At 46.7% G+C, this 21,695-nt stretch overlaps 1 protein-coding gene across 2 annotated transcripts in view; it reads right to left on the minus strand.

The window, feature by feature from the left end:
* Positions 1–6,809: 6,809 nt before the first annotated feature.
* Positions 6,810–21,695, minus strand: part of LOC139373748 (zinc finger protein 385D-like) — a 35,251-nt gene continuing 20,365 nt past the window's right edge. The window contains exons 3-8 of one of the 2 annotated variants that reach the window (XM_071114678.1): positions 21,512–21,622; positions 19,251–19,404; positions 12,162–12,419; positions 11,594–11,775; positions 8,495–8,590; positions 6,810–7,268 (exon numbers count right to left, since the gene is read on the minus strand). In XM_071114678.1, coding sequence (XP_070970779.1) covers positions 7,026–7,268; positions 8,495–8,590; positions 11,594–11,775; positions 12,162–12,419; positions 19,251–19,404; positions 21,512–21,622 — 1,044 coding nt within the window. In that variant the 3' untranslated portion in view covers positions 6,810–7,025. The remainder of the gene's footprint in view (positions 7,269–8,494; positions 8,591–11,593; positions 11,776–12,161; positions 12,420–19,250; positions 19,405–21,511; positions 21,623–21,695) is intronic. The other variant, XM_071114680.1, reaches the window with a different exon arrangement.

The raw sequence follows: 21,695 nt of genomic DNA on the forward strand, positions 1-21,695 counted from the left end.
CAAAGCTTTCACCTGGATTCACCTGGTCAGTCTGTCATGGAAACAGTTACTCATGTTTTGTCCACTCATTGTGTATAGTGGAGTGCTATGGTGTGAGGGTTCAGGTCTCCTGTGCTCCAGGGAGAACATGTCTGTGTCTCCGTGAGGAGACCTTCTTATTGCCACCCACACCATGTGTGTGTTATTTATAAGAAATATCCCTTAACTTTCATTGACATGGTCTAGGCTATGACCTATGACAGTGCTACGGTAACTGTCTGACCCAGTATGGAATCTGTGTGGAATTGAGTTTGCTGCGGTATTTACAGTAGAAGTAGGGCATTTTTCACAATTCCTGACATTTAATCCTAGTAAAATTCCCTGTCTTGGGTCAGGTAGGATCACCAGATTATTTTAAGAATGTGAAATGTCAGAATAATAGTAGAGAGAATGATTTATTTCAGATTTCATTTCTTTCATCACATTCCCAGTGGGTCAGAAGTTTACATACACTCAATTTGTATTTGGTAGCATCGCCGTTAAATTGTTTAACTTGGGTAAAACGTTTCGGGTAGCCTTCCACAAGCTTCCTACAATAAATTGGGGCAATTTTGGCCCATTCCTCCTGACAGAGCTGGTGTAACTGAGTCAGGTTTGTAGGCCTCCTTGCTCTCACACGCTTATTCAGTTCTGCCCACAACTTTTATATAGGATTGAGGTCAGGGCTTTGTGATGGCTACTCCAACACCTTGACTTTACTGTCCTTAATCCATTTTGCCACAACTTTGGAAGCATGCTTGGGGTCATTGTCCATTTGGAAGACCCATTTGCAACCAAGCTTTAACTTCCTGACTGATGTCTTGAGATGTTGCTTCAATATATCTACGTAATTTTCCTACCTCATGATGCCATCTATTTTGTGAAGTGCACCAGTTCCTCCTACAGCAAAGCACCCCAAAACATGATGCTGCCACCCCCGTGCTTCATGGTTGGGATGGTGTTCTTCGGTTTACAAGCCTCTCCCTTTTCCCTCCAAACATAACAATGGTCATTATGGCCAAACAGTTCTATTGTTTCATCAGACCAGAGGACATTTGTCTAAAAAGTACGATCTTTGTCCCCATGTGCAGTTGCAAACCATAGTCTGGCTTTTTTTTGGCGGTTTTGGCTTCTTCCAGGCTGTGCGGCCTTTCAGGTTATGTCGATATAGGACTTGTTTTACTGTGGATATAGATACTTTTGTACCTGTTTCCTCCAGCACATTCACAAGGTAATTTACTGTTGTTCTGGGATTGATTTGCACTTTTCACACCAAAGTACGCTCATCTCTAGGAGACAGAACGCGTCTCCTTCCTGAGCGGTATGACGGCTGCGTGGTCCCATGGTGTTTATACTTGCGTACTATTGTTTGTACAGATGAACATGGTACCTTCAGGCGTTTGAAAATTGCTCCCAAGGATGAACCAGACTTTTGGAGGTCTACAACTTTTTTTCTGAGGTCTTGGCTGATTTCTTTTGATTTTCCCATGATGTCAAGCAAAGAGGCACTGAGTTTGAAGGTAGGCCTTGAAATACATCCACAGGTACACCTCCAATTGATTCAAATTAGGTCAATTAGTCTATCAGAAGCTTCTAAAGCCATGACATAATTTTCTGGAATTTTCCAAGCTGTTTAAAAGCATAGTCAACTTAGTGTATGTAAACTTCTGACCCACTGGAATTGTGATACAGTGAATTATAAGTGAAATAATCTGTCTGTAAACAATTGTTGGAACAACGTCTTGTGTCATGCACAAAGTAGATGTCCTAACCGATTTGCCAAAACTATAGTTTTTAAAAATACATTTGTGGAGTGGTTGAAAAACTAGTTTTAATGATGCCAACCTAATTGTATGTAAACTTCCAACTTCAACTGTACATAGTTCTGACAGGTGATTATCAAAGTTAGCTGCTCAAACTGACCGTTGTTTTCAGGCATGTGTCTAGAGGAGTGATTGGGACTAGGTGAGGTTAGGTGGGAGAAACAGGAGGTGTCTAGAGGAGTGATTGGGACTAGGTGAGGTTAGGTGGGAGAAACAGCAGGTGTCTGGAGGAGTGATTGGGACTAGGTGAGGTTAGGTGGGAGAAACAGCAGGTGTCTAGAGGAGTGATTGGGACCAGGTGAGGTTAGATGGGAGAAACAGCAGGTGTCTAGAGGAGTGATTGGGACTAGGTGAGGTTAGGTGGGAGAAACAGCAGGTGTCTAGAGGAGTGATTGGGACTAGGTGAGGTTAGGTGGGAGAAACAGCAGGTGTCTGGAGGAGTGATTGGGACTAGGTGAGGTTAGGTGGGAGAAAAAGCAGGTGTCTAGAGGAGTGATTGGGACTAGGTGAGGTTAGGTGGGAGAAACAGCAGGTGTCTAGAGGAGTGATTGGGACTAGGTGAGGTTAGATGGGAGAAAAAGCAGGTGTCTAGAGGAGTGATTGGGACTAGGTGAGGTTAGGTGGGAGAAACAGCAGGTGTCTAGAGGAGTGATTGGGACTAGGTGAGGTTAGGTGGGAGAAACAGCAGGTGTCTGGAGGAGTGATTGGGACTAGGTGAGGTTAGGTGGGAGAAACAGCAGGTGTCTAGAGGAGTGATTGGGACTAGGTGAGGTTAGGTGGGAGAAACAGGAGGTGTCTGGAGGAGTGATTGGGACTAGGTGAGGTTAGATGGGAGAAACAGCAGGTGTCTAGAGGAGTGATTGGGACCAGGTGAGGTTAGGTGGGAGAAAAAGCAGGTGTCTGGAGGAGTGATTGGGACTAGGTGAGGTTAGGTGGGAGAAACAGGAGGTGTCTGGAGGAGTGATTGGGACTAGGTGAGGTTAGATGGGAGAAACAGCAGGTGTCTAGAGGAGTGATTGGGACTAGGTGAGGTTAGATGGGAGAAACAGCTGGTGTCTAGAGGAGTGATTGGGACTAGGTGAGGTTAGATGGGAGAAACAGCAGGTGTCTGGAGGAGTGATTGGGACTAGGTGAGGTTAGGTGGGAGAAACAGCAGGTGTCTAGAGGAGTGATTGGGACTAGGTGAGGTTAGGTGGGAGAAAAAGCAGGTGTCTAGAGGAGTGATTGGGACTAGGTGAGGTTAGGTGGGAGAAACAGCAGGTGTCTGGAGGAGTGATTGGGACTAGGTGAGGTTAGGTGGGAGAAACAGGAGGTGTCTAGAGGAGTGATTGGGACTAGGTGAGGTTAAGTGGGAGAAACAGCAGGTGTCTAGAGGAGTGATTGGGACTAGGTGAGGTTAGGTGGGGGTCCTACTAACCTACTTATAGTACCTCTTTACTCTCTCCAGGCAGGAAGATAGGTGGGGTGGCTGGAGACACATCCCAGGGTGCCAAGTCAGGTACTTCGCTTCGTGTGTGTGTGTGTGTGTGTGTGTGTGTGTGTGTGTGTGTGTGTGTGCGTGCCTGCGTGCGTGCGTGCGTGCGTGCGTGTGTGTGTATGTGTGTGTGTGTGTGACACAGAGACAGAGACAGAGAGAGCGAACGAGAGGGAGGGAGACAGACACAGAGAAAGAAAGAGAGAGGGACAGACACAGAGAGACAGAGAGGGAGAGAGAGAGGTAGAGAGAGAGAGAGACAGACACAGAGACAGAGAGGGATAGAGAGAGGTAGAGAGAGAGACAGACACAGAGAGACAGAGAGGGAGAGAGAGAGGTAGAGAGAGAGACAGACACAGAGAGACAGAGAGGGAGAGAGAGAGGTAGAGAGAGAGGTAGAGAGAGACAGACACAGAGATACAGAGATGGAGAGAGAGGTAGAGAGAGAGACAGAAACAGAGAGACAGAGGGATAGAGAGAGGTAGAGAGAGAGACAGACACAGAGAGACAAAGAGGGAGAGAGAGGTAGAGATAGAGACAGACACAAAGAGACAGAGAGGGAGAGAGAGAGAGGTAGAGAGAGAGACAGACACAGACACAGAGAAACAGAGAGGGAGAGAGAGAGGGAGAGAAAGAGACCGACATAGAGAGTCAGAGAAACAGGCATAATGAGGTAAGGAACAGACCAGCTCGGCTTGGCCATTGGGCTTGAAGGGGCTCTGATGGAATATTAAATATTACCCTGACTAACCCACACACAGATGTTCACAATTACGGCTCCAGAGAATTAATGAGAGCAATATGGCAAATCAAATAAAAGTTTATTCGTAACGTACACAGATTACATCAGGTATAAACGGTGCCGTCAATTGCTTACTTGCGAGCTCCCTCAACAAGGCAAAGCAAATATCAATAATAATCAAAAGTCTATTGAAAATAACAAGTAAGTAAGAAGGTAGTATGCATTGTAATAAAATGGGTATGTACACAATAGGATATACAGTATCAATAATGAATGTGCTATGTTAAGTATGAGTGTATTTACAATTTAAAGTGGGTTGTGTCTCAGTAGATCAGATGGAAAAAATTGTATAGAAATAGAACAGCTGTGTTGACTGTGTGTGTGGTGTGGTGTGGTGTGGTGTGGTGTGGGTGTGGTGTGTGTGTGTGTGGGGGGGGTGTATATGGGTGGTGTGGTTTGGGTGGTGTGGTGTGGTGTGTGTGGTGCGTGGTGTGTGGTGTGGTGTGTGTGTGTGTGGTGTGGTGTGTGTGTGTGTGTGTGTGGTGTGGTGTGGTGTGTGTGTGTGTGTGTGTGTGTGTGTGGTGTGGTGTGGTGTGTGTGTGTGTGGTGTGTGTGTGTGGTGTGTGTATGGGTGGTGTGTGTGGTGTGGTGTGTGTGTGTGTGTGTGTGTGTGTGTGGTGTGGTGTGGTGTGTGTGGTGTGGTGTGTGTGTGGTGTGGTGTGTGTGTGTGTGTGTGTGTGTGTGTGTGTGTGTGTGTGTGTGTGTGTGTGTGTGTGTGTGGTGTGGTGTGGTGTGGTGTGTGTGGTGTGTGTGTGTGTGGTGTGTGTATGGGTGGTGTGTGTGGTGTGGTGTGTGTGTGTGTGTGTGTGTGTGTGTGTGTGTGTGTGTGTGTGTGTGTGTGTGTGTGTGTGTGTGTGTGGTGCGTGTGTGATGTGGTGTGTGGTGTGTGGTGTGTGTGTGTGTGGTGTGTGTGTGTGTGTGTGTGTGGTGTGGTGTGGTGTGGTGTGTGTGGTGTGTGTGTGTGTGTGTGTGTGTGGTGCGTGTGTGATGTGGTGTGTGGTGTGTGGTGTGTGTGTGTGTGGTGTGGTGTGTGTGTGTGTGTGTGTGTGTGGTGTGGTGTGTGTGGTGTGTGTGTGTGTGTGTGTGTGTGTGTGTGTGGTGTCTGGTGTGTGGTGTGTGGTGTGTGTGGTGTGGTGTGGTGTGGAGTGTGTGTGTGTGTGTGTGGTGTGTGTGGTGTGGTGTGGAGTGTGTGTGTGTGTGTGTGTGTGTGTGTGTGTGTGTGTGTGTGTGTGTGTGTGTGTGGTGTGGTGTGTGTGTGGTGCGTGTGTGTGTGATGTGTGGTGTGGTGTGTGTGTGTGGTGCGTGTGTGATGTGGTGTGTGTGTGTGTGTGTGTGTGTGTGTGTGTGGTGTGGTGTGTGTGTGTGTGTGTGTGGTGTGGTGTGGTGTGTGTGGTGTGTGTGTGTGTGTGTGTGTGGTGCGTGTGTGATGTGGTGTGTGGTGTGTGGTGTGTGTGTGGTGTGGTGTGTGTGTGTGTGTGTGTGTGTGTGTGTGTGTGTGTGGTGTGGTGTGTGTGGTGTGTGTGTGTGTGTGTGTGTGTGTGTGTGTGTGTGTGTGTGTGTGTGTGTGTGTGCGGCCCCCTTGAACTTTGCGACCTTTTGCCACATTTCAGGCTTCAAACATAAAGATATAAAACTGTATTTTTTTGTGAAGAATCAACAACAAGTGGGACACAATCATGAAGTGGAACAACATTTATTGGATATTTCAAACTTTTTTAACAAATCAAAAACTGAAAAATTGGGCGTGCAAAATTATTCCACACTTCTTAAAGACTATCTCCCACCAAAACATTAGATTTAACAACATATGTCTGATAGGATGTAACTCTACAGAGATGCACGGGGCATGGAGTCCTCCTGTGCACAGCAACATTTCCCAGACAATAAAGTCACGGTCAAGGAGCACATTCCTGTTGTGATTTATCTGAAGGAGTTAAGGCAGGGGGATTATCTGTACTCTAAGTAATAAATCATTGATGAAGGCCCCTCGTTTGAAGCCAAATGAAGGATCTCTTAATTTATTTCAGTTTTTGAGAAATTCTTGAATGGGATCCAAAAAGGGATTAGCGTCAGACTGTAAGCTAGCTTTAGTAGCAGAAGGGTTCAGATGGCTTCTCTACTCACTGAGGTACGGGTTGAGGGATGTGCTTCTGTCTGTGTCTCTGGTTGTCTGCCTCTGGCTCTATTTGTGGCTGACTTTGGCCTAGATTCAATCAGATGAAGTGTTAATTAACTGGCGATAGCCGACACCCGCATAGCTGATGTTTTTGTTATGTCGGAGGTGGAACTGCGTTGGAGCTGTCAAATCCGTTAGCAGCTGCTCTTTTGATCATTGTCACAAAGCCACACCCGTCCCACTCGGGTTAGAAGTTCACAATGAGAAAGTGTAGGCTATATAGAAATAATGACGTTCAAATCAAAAATCATTAAACTAAATAATTAATATTTCTATCAGCCTAATCGAGATGTAGATTACATCTCACTTTTCAGTGTTTGTAAACACGGACGGATGGGATTCCGTAAACAAGGACGGATGGGATTCCGTAAACAAGGACGGATGGGATTCCGTAAACAAGGACGGATGGGATTCCGTAAACAAGGACGGATGGGATTCCGTAAACAAGGACGGATGGGATTCCGTAAACAAGGACGGATGGGATTTTTCTTAAAAAATAGACTTCCACAACATCACAGCCAGCAACATATTCTTTATTGAAAAACAGTACTCATATTTCTTGACAAACACACGCACATGACAAATGCACACACACTTACACAAACACACACATACACACTTTCCAGACCATAATTTGTCTGAACTGGTCCCACAGGTTCTGTTGGGTTTTGGTCCATCTGATACGGGTCTGGGTCAGGGTCAGGTATAGGCCAAGTCTGGTGCAGGTCTGGGTCAGTACGGTGAGAACAGAACTGATGTATGTGCCGTACGGAAAGGTCCTGGGGCGGGATGTAACAAGGTCTGGGGGAGGGCCTGAATCTGAAAGATGGCAGGGCCAGGTATAGGGGCAGGGCGCAAATGAAACGGGGACAGGGTTGCCATGGCAGCAGCAGCAGCAAGGGAGAGATGGCGCTGTAAGAGGCACGAGGCGAGAGGCTTCGCCAAGTCCTGCTCCTTCCTCAGAGCGATCCCAACCTGGAAACCAAAAACAACATGATCAAAATCTTTCTACAACTGTTCTACAATGTGATCACCACCATACAGCTATCACACGTTCCACAATCAGTCCACAACAAAACCTCCAGTAAAGTACTGCCACGACTGCGTGGCCAGGCACGACTCCAACACCATCATTACGTTTTCTGATGACACAACAGTGGTAGGCCTGATCACCGACAACGATGAGACAGCCTATAGGGAGGAGGTCAGAGACTTGTCAGTGTGGTGCCAGGACAACAACCTCTCCCTCAATGTGAGCAAGACAAAGGAGCTGTTCGTGGACTATAGGAAAAGGAGGGCCAAACCGGCCCCCATTAACATCAATGGGGCTGAAGTGGAACGGGACGAGAGTTTAAAGTTCCTTGGTGTCCACATCACCAACGAACTATCATGGTCCAAACACACCAAGACAGTTGTGAAGAGGGCACGACAACACCTTTTCCCCCACAGGAGATTTCGCATGGGTCCACAGATCTTCAAAAAGTTCTACAGCTGCACCATCGAGAGCATCCTGACTGGTTGCATCACCACCTGGTATGGCAACTGCTCGGCATCTGACCAAAAGGCGATACAGAGGGTAGTGTGTACAGCCCAGTACATCACTGGGGCCAAGCTTCCTGACATCCAAGACCTGTTTACTCGGTGGTGTCAGAGGAAGGCCCAAAAAATTGTCAAAGACTCCAGTCACCCAAGTCATAGACTGTTCTCTCTGCTATCGCACGGCAAGCGGTACCGGAGTGCCAAGTCTAGGACCAAAAGGCTCCTTAACAGCTTCTACCCCAAAGCCATAAGACTGCTGGACCATAATCAAATGGCCACCCGGACTATTTACATTAACCCCCCCCCCCCCCCCCCCCACCCTCCCTGTTTTTACACTGCTGCTAATCTCTGTTTATTATCTATGCATAGTCACATTACAAATGACCTCGTCTATCCTCTACCCCTGTACATTGACTCGGTACCTCCTGTATATAGCCCCGTTATTGTTATGTATTTTTTGTTGTTGTTACTTTTTGATTTGATTTGATTTTTACAACTTTTCTTTATTTAGTCAATATTTTCTTAACTCTATTTCTTGAACTGCATTGTTGGTTAAGATATTGTAAGTAAGCATTTCACTGTAAGGTACTGTTGTATTCGGTACAAGTGACAAATACAATACCATTTTATTTGATTTCATAATACAATAATGTGGTACTCACTGACTGGTTGCGTTGGGGCGGTAGACCATACGGGCTGAACTTGGGCTTGGCTGGCTTCCCTGCTACTCGGTCTTTATGTCTTCTACTTTTGATGTGCTTGAGGAGATGGGGGGAGACAGAGACAGACACAGAGAGAGACCCAAACTTAAGGAAAGCTTTGACTATGTACAGACTCAGTGAGCATAGCCTTGCTATTGAGAAAGGCCGCCGTAGGCAGACCCGGCTCTCAAGAGAAGACAGGCTATGTGCACACTGCCCACAAAATGAGGTGGAAACTGAGCTGCACTTCCTAACCTCCTGGCAAATGTATGACCATATTAGAGACACATATTTCCATCAGATTACACAGATCCACAAAGAATTTGAAAACAAAACCAATTTTGTAAAACTCCCATATGTACACTACAGTGTGCCATCACAACGTAAACATTTGTGACCTGTTGCCACAATAAAAGTTCATTTATTTTCCCTTACGTACTTCTTTAACACTGTATATAGCCATAGTATGACATTTGAAATGTCTCAATTTCTTAGAAATTTTGTGAGTGTAATGTTTACTTTTAATGGGCTCCCAAGAGGCGCGGTGCTGCTCCCAAGTGGGCTCCCAAGTGGTGCGGTGCTGCTCCCAAGTGGGCTCCCAAGTGGTGCGGTGCTGCTCCCAAGTGGGCTCCCAAGTGGTGCAGTGCTGCTCCCAAGTGGGCTCCTAAGTGGCGCGGTGCTGCTCCCAAGTGGGCTCCCAATTGGGCTCCCAAGTGGTGCGGTGCTGCTCCCAAGTGGACTCCCAAGTGGTGCGGTGCTGCTCCCAAGTGGGCTCCTAAGTGGCGCGGTGCTGCTCCCAAGTGGGCTCCCAATTGGGCTCCCAAGTGGTGCGGTGCTGCTCCCAAGTGGGCTCCCAAGTGGCGCGGTGCTGCTCCCAAGTGGGCTCCCAAGTGGTGCTGTGCTGCTCCCAAGTGGGCTCCCAAGTGGCACGGTGCTGCTCCCAAGTGGGCTCCCAAGTGGCGCGGTGCTGCTCCAAAGTTGGCTCCCAAGAGGCGCGGTGCTGCTCCCAAGTGGGATCCCAAGTGGCACGGTGCTGCTCCCAAGTGGGCTCCCAAGTGGGCTCCCAAGTGGTGCGGTGCTGCTCCCAAGTGGGCTCCCAAGTGGCACGGTGCTGCTCCCAAGTGGGCTCCCAAGTGGCGCGGTGCTGCTCCCAAGTGGGCTCCCAAGTGGTGCGGTGCTGCTCCCAAGTGGGCTCCCAAGTGGGCTCCCAAGTGGTGCGGTGCTGCTCCCAAGTGGGCTCCCAAGTGGTGCAGTGCTGCTCCCAAGTGGGCTCCCAAGTGGGCTCCCAAGTGGTGCGGTGCTGCTCCCAAGTGGGCTCCCAAGTGGTGCGGTGCTGCTCCCAAGTGGGCTCCCAAGTGGCGCGGTGCTGCTCCCAAGTGAGCTCCCAAGTGGTGCGGTGCTGCTCCCAAGTGTGCTCCCAATTGGGCTCCCAAGTGGTGTGGTGCTGCTCCCAAGTGGGCTCCCAATTGGGCTCCCAAGTGGTGCGGTGCTGCTCCAAAGTGGCATGGTGCTGCTCCCAAGTGGGCTCCCAATTGGGCTCCCAAGTGGTGCGGTGCTGCTCCCAAGTGGGCTCCCAATTGGGCTCCCAAGTGGTGCAGCGGTCTAAGACACTGCATCTCAGTGCTGGAGGCGTCACTACAGACAACCTGGTTCAAAACCAGACTGTATCACAACCGGCCGTGATTGGGAGTCCCATAGGGCGGCGCACAATTGGCCCAGCATCGTCTGAGTTTGGTCGGTGTAGGCCATCTTTGTAAATAAGAATTTGTTCTTAACTGACTTGCCTAGTTAAATAAAGGATAAATAAATAACTTTTGACTGTTTATTTCACTTTCGTTTATTGTCTATTTCACTTGCTTTGGCAATGTAAACATATGTTTCCCATGTCAATAAAACCCATTGAATTAACTTGAGAGAGAGAGAGAGAGAGAGAGAGATAGAGAGAGATAGAGAGACAGAGAGTCACCAAGAGAGAGAGACAGAGAGACACTGAGAGTGTGAGAGAGAGAGAGAGAGAAAGAGAGAGAGAGAGAGAGAGAGAGAGAGAGAGAGAGAGAGAGAGAGAGAGAGAGAGAGAGAAAAGTAGATAGAGAGAGACATTATATTATTACAATTTATATTGTATACATATATTGTATACATTGTTGCTTTGGCACTATTGACGCAATGTTTTTCAGGCCAATGAAGCAGCTTGAACTTGAGAGAGAGAGAGAGAGAGAGAAAGAGAGATGAGGCCAGTTTAAATCATAGATTCATATCAGGCCACAGGAAATGAAAGGAAACACTACACCTAATTAAAGTTCCACTCTTTCCTCTCATCTCTGTAATGTACATTTGTTCTTAGCCTTCTAAATATATAAATATTTATAAAAGGGAGGATTTGATTTTGAGTGGCGTACACAGACAGATGGTTATTAACAATCAGGCCAAACCATGTCTGATGAACTGATGAATATTCATAAGCACCTGACCTTATATAAACCCTAAACATTTCAACTTACAACAACCAGTACAACACATTTGTACCAACACAACCTGATGCTTACCTTCATGTATTTGTTTTGTGTTTCTTTGTATGCTGTTAAACTCAACCTGTATTTCACTCTCCTGTTTCAGTTGTGTCTCGGAGTTGACATACACTATATAACTAACCTGTTTCAGTTGTGTCTCGGAGTTGACATACACTATATAACTAACCTGTTTCAGTTGTGTCTCGGAGTTGACATACACTATATAACTAACCTGTTCGAGTTGTGTCTCGGAGTTGACATACACTATATAACTAACCTGTTTCAGTTGTGTCTCGGAGTTGACATACACTATATAACTAACCTGTTTCAGTTGTGTCTCGGAGTTGACATACACTATATAACTAACCTGTTTCAGTTGTGTCTCGGAGTTGACATACACTATATAACTAACCTGTTTGAGTTGTGTCTCGGAGTTGACATACACTATATAACTAACCTTTTTGAGTTGTATCTGGCAGTTGACATAAAGTATATACGTAACTAACCTGTTTAAGTTGTTCTCGGAGTTGACATACACTATATAACTAACCTGTTTGAGTTGTGTCTCGGAGTTGACGTGAACATCGCAGATCTCACAGTGGAAAGTTTTGTTCTGGAGCCCCGTTGACACCTCGGTGGGAGGGGCCAGCTTGGCTTTGACCCCTGACCTGGGGAATGACTTTATGGCTCCGTCGCCGCTCCTGGCCTCCAGCATTGTTTTGTGTTTCGTGCCTGACAGGGTGAAAGGTCAGATAGGTCAAAGGTGAGAAGCAGAGACGCCAACTAAGTATTAACAAAGTGGGACATCTGGCTACTACATAAAGGTGCATCTCAGTGTAAATGGAGATGATGACAAGAGAGAGGCCCTGTCCTAACATACACTTTACCTGTCAGATCGAGATGGCAGTAATGGCCTCGGCCTTGGGGTAAGGAAAGGAGTGATTGATTGGTGTGGTATTGATCAGATAAGAGCCCTGAGCTCTGTAGACGTCTTTGATTGATTAAGAAGACGGACTTGTTGCAGCATGATGATGACACACACAAGTACGCACGCACACAAACGCACACGCACGCACACACACACACACACACACAGGTCAGTGATGCTTCATTCTCACCGCTGTTGTGAGCCTGTAGCTGGGATGCAGAGTTGACGGCCACCTTGCAGAGAGAACAGTAGAGCAGTCTCTTAGCCTTCTCTTCCTCCGACTCTCCAACCTCCTCCACCGCTCCTTCCATCTCCCTCTCCTTCGCCACCATGGGACAGGGCGACAGAGAGGGGTCAGTGGGCGTCTCCATTGAAACTGCTGGGCTGCAGGTCGATGACGCCACCCCAGAGGCAGAGGGTGGTGACAACACGGGTCTGAATGTGACATCTACACAGAATAATATAATATAATAGAGCATTGTAATAAGGCTGCCATCATTTTTGGGGGATGAGTGAAATCTATACAAGTTTATCCCTCCCATCGTAGAATGAAACCGAATTTGAGCGTGTTGAGTGGTGAATTAGTGAGGAGAGTGTTTGTGTGTGTGATACTGGTGGTGAGAGAGAAAGGAGAGGTAAGTTAACCCTGATGCTTTCTTCTCTCCATCATCAACCTTTAAAATGTGCTGGTTACTACTGCAGGCCTGCATCTAATGCTGGTTACAACTGCAGGTCTGCATCTAATGCTGGTTACTACTGCAGGCCTGCATCTAATGCTGGTTACAACTGCAGGCCTGCATCTAATGCTGGTTACTACTGCAGGCCTGCATCTAATGCTGGTTACTACTGCAGGCCTGCATCTAATGCTGGTTACAACTGCAGGTCTGCATCTAATGCTGGTTACTACTGCAGGCCTGCATCTAATGCTGGTTACAACTGCAGGTCTGCATCTAATGCTGGTTACAACTGCAGGTCTGCATCTAATGCTAGTTACTACTGCAGGCCTGCATATAATGCTGGTTACTACTGCAGGCCTGCATCTAATGCTGGTTACTACTGCAGGTCTGCATCTAATGCTGGTTACTACTGCAGGCCTGCATCTAATGCTAGTTACTACTGCAGGTCTGCATCTAATGCTGGTTACAACTGCAGGTCTGCATCTAATGCTGGTTACAACTGCAGGTCTGCATCTAATGCTGGTTACAACTGCAGGTCTGCATCTAATGCTGGTTACTACTGCAGGCCTGCATCTAATGCTGGTTACAACTGCAGGTCTGCATCTAATGCTGGTTACAACTGCAGGTCTGCATCTAATGCTAGTTACTACTGCAGGCCTGCATCTAATGCTGGTTACTACTGCAGGCCTGCATCTAATGCTGGTTACTACTGCAGGCCTGCATCTAATGCTGGTTACTACTGCAGGCCTGCATCTAATGCTAGTTACTACTGCAGGCCTGCATCTAATGCTGGTTACTACTGCAGGCCTGCATCTAATGCTGGTTACTACTGCAGGCCTGCATCTAATGCTGGTTACAACTGCAGGCCTGCATCTAATGCTGGTTACTACTGCAGGCCTGCATCTAATGCTGGTTACTACTGCAGGCCTGCATCTAATGCTGGTTACTACTGCAGGCCTGCATCTAATGCTGGTTACTACTGCAGGCATGCATCGCAAATAGCACCCTATCCCTAACAAGTGTACCACTTTTGACCAGGGCCCATGGTGCACTATGTTGGGAAAGGGTGCCATTTGGGAAGCAGACCAAGTCTCTCAACTTTTATCATAACTCACTGAGAGAGAAAACCACACCAGCAACAGTGTTTATGAGATTCATTAGCCTCTGTAATCTCAGTAATAACCAAAGATTTCCCATGGGAATCTGTTTCCATTTTTCAGAGTGGGAAAATGAAAGGCTTCGGATTGAAATGATTACGGTCCATTATCTGCAGTGAGACGGACCGGGAACAGAAGGGCTTCCCCAGAGGGAAACCCCATAGTGGTCATGTGTTAATGGGGATTAGGCCTGTAAGCGTTTATTTATTGTCATTGACTGTCTCTCTAAAATGGCAAAAAGGCTGTTTGGCAAAGTAATCATCACAAAGTTCCCCTGTTTCTTCCACACTAAATAGAAAAACTTGCTCACTCTATCACTATGGCATGAAGTCAAATGAATAGACTCTTCCTCTATAACACACTCACGCACAACCACAACACATATGAACACGCCACTGAGGCATGCATACATTAATTTTTTTAAATATTTTTTTTCACCTTTATTTAACCAGGTAAGCTAGTTGAGAACAAGTTCTCATTTACAACTGCGACTTGGCCAAAATAAAGCAAAAGTGCGACAGAAACAACAACACAGAGTTACATGGAATAAACAAGCGTACAGTCAATACAATAGAAAAAAATGAAAGTCTATATACAGTGTGTGCAAATGGCATAAGGTGGTAAGGCAATAAATAGGCCATAGTAGCAAAGTACTTACAATTTAGCAGATTAACACTGGAGTGATAAATGAGCAGATGATGATGAGCAGATGATGGTGTGTAAGTAGTGATACTGGTGTGCAAAAGAGCAGCAAAGTAAATAAAAACAAAATGGGGATGCGGTAGGTAGATTGGGAGGGCTATTTACAGATGGACTATGTATAGCTGCAGCGATCGGTTAGCTGCTCAGATAGCTGATGTTTAAAGTTGGTTGAGGGAAATGTAAGTCTCCAGTTTCAGCAATTTCTGCAATTCGTTCCAGTCACTGGCAGCAGAGAACTGGAAGGAAAGGCGGCCAAATGAGGAGTTGGCTTTGGGGATGACCAGTGAGATATACCGGCTGGAGCGCGTGCTATGGGTGGGTGTTGTTATCGTGACCAGTGAGCTGAGATAAGGCAGAGCTTTACCTAGCATAGACTTATAGATGACCTGGAGCCAGTGGGTCTGGCGACGAATATGTAGCGAGGGCCAGCCGACTAGAGCATACAGGTCGCAGTGGTGGGTGGTATAAGACGCTTTGGTGACAAAACGGATGTCACTGTGATAGACTGCATCCAATTTGCGGATTAGAGTATTGGAAGCTATTTTGTAGATGACATCGCCGAAGTCGAGGATCGGTAGGATAGTCAGTTTTACTAGGGTAAGTTTGGCGGCGTGAGTGAAGGAGGCTTTGTTGCGAAATAGAAAGCCGATTCTAGATTTGATTTTGGATTGGAGATGTTTAATATGAGTCTGGAAGGAGAGTTTACAGTCTAGCCAGACACCTAGGTATTTGTAGTTGTCCACGTATTCTAGATCAGAACCGTCCAGAGTAGTGATGCTAGTCGTGTGTGCGGGTGCGTGCGGGTGCGGGCAGCGAACGGTTGAAAGCATGCATTTGGTTTTGGTAGAGTTTAAGAGCAGTTGGAGGCCACGGAAGGAGTGTTGTATGGCATTGAAGCTTGTTTGGAGGTTAGTTAACACAGTGTCCAAAGAAGGGCCAGATGTATACAGAATGGTGTCGTCTGCGTAGAGGTGAATCAGGGAATCACCCGCAGCAAGAGCGACATTGTTGATATATACAGAGAAAAGAGTCGGCCCGAGAATTGAACCCTGTGATACCCCCATAGAGACTGCCAGAGGTCCGGACAACAGGCCTCCGATTTTACACACTGAACTCTATCTGCGAAGTAGTTGGTGAACCAGGCGAGGCAGTCATTTGAGAAAGGCTATTGAGTCTGCCAATAAGAATGTGGTGATTGACAGAGTCAAAAGCCTTGGCCAGGTCGATGAAGACGGCTGCACAGTACTGTCTTTTATCGATGGCGGTTATGATATCGTTTAGTACCTTGAGCGTAGCTGAGTTTCACCCATGACCAGCTCGGAAACCGGATTGCACAGCGGAGAAGGTACGGTGGGATTCGAAGTGGTCAGTGATCTGTTTATTAACTTGACTTTCAAAGACTTTAGAAAGGCAGGGCAGGATGAATATAGGTCTGTAACAGTTTGGGTCTAGAGTGTCACCCCCTTTGAAGAGGGGGATGAACGCGGCAACTTTCCAATCTTTAGGATCTTGGACGAAATGAAAGAGAGGTTGAACAGACTGGTAATAGTGGTTGCAACAATGGCGGCAGAAAATTTTAGAAAGAGTTGGTCCAGATTGTCTAGCCCAGCTGATTTGTACGGGTCCAAGTTTTGCAGCTCTTTCAGAACATCTGCGATCTGGATTTGGGTGAAGGAGAAGCTGGGGAGGCTCGGGCAAGTAGCTGCGAGGGTTGCGGAGCTGTTGGCCGGGGTTGGAGTAGCCAGGAGGAAAGCACAGCCAGCCGAAATGCTTATTGAAATGTTCTCTTATCATGGATTTATCGGTGGTGACCGTGTCGCCTAGCCTCAGTGCAATAGGCAGCTGAGAGGAGGTGCTCTTGTTCTCCATGGACTTTACAGTTCCCAAATCTTTTTGGAGTTAGAGGTACAGGATGCACATTTCTGACTGACTGTGTGTATTGGTTCCTGACTTCCCTGAACAGTTGCATATCGCGGGGACTATTCGATGCTATTGCAGTCCGCCACAGGGTGTTTTTGTGCTGGTCAAGGGCAGTCGGTCTGGAGTGAACCAAGGACTATATCTGTTCTTAGTTCTAAATTTTTTGAAAGGGGCATGCTTATTTAAGATGGTGAGGAAATTACTTTTAAAGAACAACCAGGCATCCTCGACTGACGGGATGAGGTCAATATCCTTCCAGGATACCTGGGCCAGGTCGATTAGAAATGCCTGCTCGCAGGAGTGTTTTAGGGAGCGTTTGACAGCGATGAGGGGTGGTCCGCGTTTGACCGCGGACCCATTACGGATGCAGGCAATGTGGCAGTGATCGCAGAGATCCTGATTGAAAACAGCGGAGGTGCATTTGGAGGGCAAGTTGGTCAGGATAATATCTATGAGGGTGCCCATTTACGGATTTAGGGTTGTACCTGGTGGTTTCCTTTATAATTTGTGTGAGATTGAGGGCATCTAGTTTAGATTGCAGAACTGCTGGGGTGTTAAGCATATCCCAGTTTAGGTCACCTAACAGAACGAACTCTGAAGATAGATGGGGGGCAATCAATTCACATATGGTGTCAAGGGCACAGCTGGGAGCTGAGGGGGGTCTATAACAGGCGGCAATAGTGAGAGACTTATTTCTGGAGAGATTCATTTTTAAAATTAGAAGCTCGAACTGTTTGGGCATAGACCTGGAAAGTATGACAGAACTTTTCAAGCTATCTCTGCAGTAGATTGCAACTCCTCCCCCTTTGGCAGTTCTATCTTGACGGAAAATGTTGTAGTTGGGTATGGATATCTCAGAATTTTTGGTGGCCTTACTAAGCCAGGATTCAGACACGGCAAGGACATCAGGGTTGGCGGAGTGTGCTAAAGCAGTGAGTAAAACAAACTTAGGGAGGAGGCTTCTGATGTTAACATGCATGAAACCAAGGCTTTTTTGATTACAGAAGTCAATAAATGAGAGTGCCTGGGGTCACGCAGGGCCTGGGTTAGCCTCCACATCACCCGAGAAACAGAGGAGGAGTAGGATGAGGGTACGGCTAAAGGCTAGCAAAACTGGTCGTCTGGTGCGTTGGGGACAGAGAATAAAAGGAGCAGATTTCTGGGCGTGGTAGAATAGATTCAGGGCATAATATGCAGACAGGGGTATGGTGGGGTGCGGGTACAGTGGAGATAAGCCCAGGCACTGAGTGCATCCCTGGACATGCTCTGGACATGAGGTATCTAAGGCATGTACAGTGGGACTAGGGGCTCCGCAGTAAACTAAAACAATGATAATTATCAAAAACAACAGTATACATATTGACATTTGAGAGAGACATAAAGCGAGGCATAAAGCAATCACATGTGTTGATTGGGAGAGCTAGCTAAGTCAACAACGGGTAAGACAACAACAGCTAATCAGCTAAGTGAACAACAACAGGTAAAATTGCGATGAATGGGCAGAGAGGGTAGGTTAACTACACACAGGGCCTGAGTTCGGGGCTAGGGCCGACAGATAAACAAAGGTAAACAAAGTTGAGTATCATGATAAATGAACAGTCCCGCAGGCATCAGCTATATAGCCAAGTGATCATAGGGTCCAGTGTACAGCAATAGATGAAACAGGGAAGCAGCTAGGTAGTCGTTACTACGCTAGCACGCGGGAGACACGGCGTTTAAAGTTAGCAGTCTGGGGTAAGTAGAAGCGTCTGCTCCGTCGTCCGGCAAAGGCCGGTTGAAGGCACAGCTGATGGAATTATGTCTGCGGACCAGTCGTGAGGGTACAGCGGTGCGCCGTGTCGACAAAGGGACCGGGCCAGATGGCGAAAGAGGTATTGTAGTTGTGGGAATATCGTTTGCTAGCCGGGAGATGCGCCTGGCTCAGGGCTAGCTTCGGGGCTGGGTCACTCAGTTGAAGATAGCTAGATGTGATGATCAATGGTCGGCAGGAATCTGGCGTTGTAGTGGAGAAAAACAGTCCGAGGCTGGCAGGTATTATCCAGGCAAAAAAAACGTCTGGTGCCTGAGCAGAGGGTAAAGGCCGCTAGCAGTGGCTAACAATGACTAAATGGCTAGTAACTTAGCTAATTAGCTGGCTACCTTCTGATGAAAGTTTTGGCGATAGGGTCTAAAGAAATTGCGGATCACAATGAGTGAGGCGGGTTACCGGAAGATATATTTAATTTAAAAATGGAAAAAGAGATTGAAAAATACAGTGGAATATATACAAAAAAAATACAAAAAGTAAACGGGAGGACAACAAACCACGTCTGCACTGCTACGGCATCTTGGATTAACAAACAACGCAAACTCCTGCACACATACTCCCAGATCTGCATATGTTACAGACACACAAGCAAAGTGCTGCGTTTGAACCTCTAAAGACTCATTAGTGAGAATGTGTGTCTACATGTATACAGGGTCATTTAGAGAGAGGAGAGTTGAATGCCTTTCAGCGTTTTAGTCCATCTGCTCTATATGGCAGCGAGGATAGACAGACGAGAGGCTTCCTCACACATCAAAGAGATAGAGAGAGGTGACAGGAAACGCATGGTCTGTTAGAAGGGATGGTCTGGATGATCAAAGCTACAAGGAGCCTTTATGTGTTTGATGTCAGCACATATTTACAAATACACCCTTGAACGCACACACGCACACGTGCACGTACATACACACGCACACACCCTAACGCGTGCACTCATTCCCGCGCACACACACATGCTCACACACATCATCCCCCTCTCTCTGTCTACCCTTTCTCCCCCCTGGTACACACACACCAACCTGTTGAACTGTAGTCTGAGCTGGGTGGCACAGGGCGGGGAGAGACAGGGCTCTTGCTGACGGCGTCAGGGGCTCTGGTCTTGCAGTCCAGTGGGTCGAGGGCTTTGAGCCTCTTGAAGTGTTTGGTACCGCTGTAATGGGATGAGGCCTGACTCTACACAGAGAGAGACAATAGAACCAGAACCACTGTAATGGGATGAGGCCTGGCTCTACACGGAGAGACAATACAACCAGAACCACTGTAATGGAATGAGGCCTGGAACTACACAGAGAGAATCACTAGAACCAGAACCATTGTAATGGGATGAGGCCTGACTCTACACAGAGAGAGACAATACAACCAGAACCACTGTAATGGGATGAGCTCTACACAGAGAGACAATACAACCAGAATCACAGAGTCACACAAGATACAACAACAAGTCCAAAGACTATGCAGTAGTATGTTCTCAAGTCATCAAGTCATATAGCCACAGCATCAAGCCAGAGATCTAACATTACAGTTTCGTCAGTTAGCAGACACTCTTATCCAGAGCAATTTATAAATAAACTCTCAGAGAATTTCATCTCATACACTTCATCCAATATTTCAAGCTTGCGCTCACACGGTTTACACCCACACAACACTTGCATATTCCCCAGGAAGAGTAGCTGCTGCTTTTAGAACAGATAATAAAATAACTAAATAACACATTTGACAATCCCTGCATGTTGAGAAAAACCAGGCACGAGGTGCCATCTACAACCTAAAAAGATTAATTGGCTGTCCCCATAGGATAACGCTTTGAAGTACCCTCTGAAGAACACTTTTCGGTTCCATGTACACTGAACTAAAATATAAACGCAACATGCAACAATTTCTAAGATTTTACTGAGTTACAATTCATATAAGGAAATTAGTCAATTTAAATAAATTCATTAGGCCCTAATCTATGGATTTCACATGACTGGGAATACAGATATGCATCTGTTGGTCACAGATACCCTTAAAAAATAGGGAGAGGCGTGGATCAGAAAACCAGTCAGTATCTGGTGTGACCACCATTTGCCTCATACAGCAAGACACATCTCCTTCACATAGAGTTGATCAGGTTGTTGATTGTGGCCTGTGGAATGTTCCACTCCTCTTCAATGGATGTGTGAAGTTTCTTTATATTGTCGGAACACGCTGTCGTACACGTCGATCCAGAGCATCCCAAACATGCTCGATGGGTGACATGTCTGGTGAGTCTGCAGGCCACCAAGAAATGGGACATTTTCAGCTTCCAGAAATTGTACATACACGCTGACTGCCATCTGCCTGGTACAGTTGAAACCGGGATTCATCCATGAAGAGCACACTTCTCCAGTGTGCCAGTGGCCATCAAAGGTGAGCATTTGCCCACTGAAGTCAGTTACGACACCAAACTGCTGTCATGTCAAGACCCTGGTGAGGATGACTAGCACACAGATGAGCTTCCATGAGGCGGTTCCTGACAGTTTGTGAAGAAATTCTTTGGTTGTGCAAACCCACAGTTTAATCAGCTGTCCAGGTGGCTGGTCTCAGACGATCCCACAGGTGAAGAAGCCGGATGTTGAGGCCCTGGGCTGACGTAGTTATGCTGCCAAATTCTCTAAAATGACATTGGAGGCGGCTTATGGGAGAGAAATGAACATGTAATGATCATGTTGTTTAATCACCTTCTTGATATGTCACACCTGTCAGGTGGATGGATTATCTAGGCAAAGGAGAAATGCTCAACACATTTGTGCTCACAATTTGAGAGAAATAAGCATTTTGTGCGTATGGAAAATTTATGGGATCTTTCATTTCAGCTCAGGAAACATGGGACCAACATTTTAGATGTTGCGTAATGATCATGTTGTTTAATCACCTTCTTGATATGTCACACCTGTCAGGTGGATGGATTATCTAGGCAAAGGAGAAATGCTCAACACATCTGTGCTCACAATTTGAGAGAAATAAGCATTTTGTGCGTATGAAAAATTTATGGGATCTTTAATTTCAGCTCAGGAAACATGGGACCAACATTTTAGATGTTGCGTTTATGTTTTTGTTCAGTGTAGAACCCTTTTGGTTCCAGGTAGAACTCTTTTGGATTCCATGTAGGAACCCAAAAGAGTTCTACCTGGAACCAGAAAAGGTTTTCCTATGGGAACAGCCAAATAACACTTTTGGAACCCTTTTTTTCTGAGTGTTGAGACAGTAGAGTTCTCAAGCATCCCTGGTACTGCCCTCTATGAGGTCAAACTCTGCCTACCTCAGAGTTGAACCTCAGTCGGCACACAACACACGATGAGCTGGGTTTCCTCATAGGGGGCGTGGCTTGCCCAACCCCTGGACCAATCAGCATTTTGTGAACGCGGTCCATCTGCAAGAACAAGAGTGAAAAGGGGGATGAATTACTGAGCTATGGCTAGGGCAGAGACTAAGGCAGGAGCAAA

The sequence above is a fragment of the Oncorhynchus clarkii genome, chromosome 18, assembly GCF_045791955.1.
Source record: "Oncorhynchus clarkii lewisi isolate Uvic-CL-2024 chromosome 18, UVic_Ocla_1.0, whole genome shotgun sequence".
Classification (NCBI taxonomy): domain Eukaryota; kingdom Metazoa; phylum Chordata; class Actinopteri; order Salmoniformes; family Salmonidae; genus Oncorhynchus; species Oncorhynchus clarkii.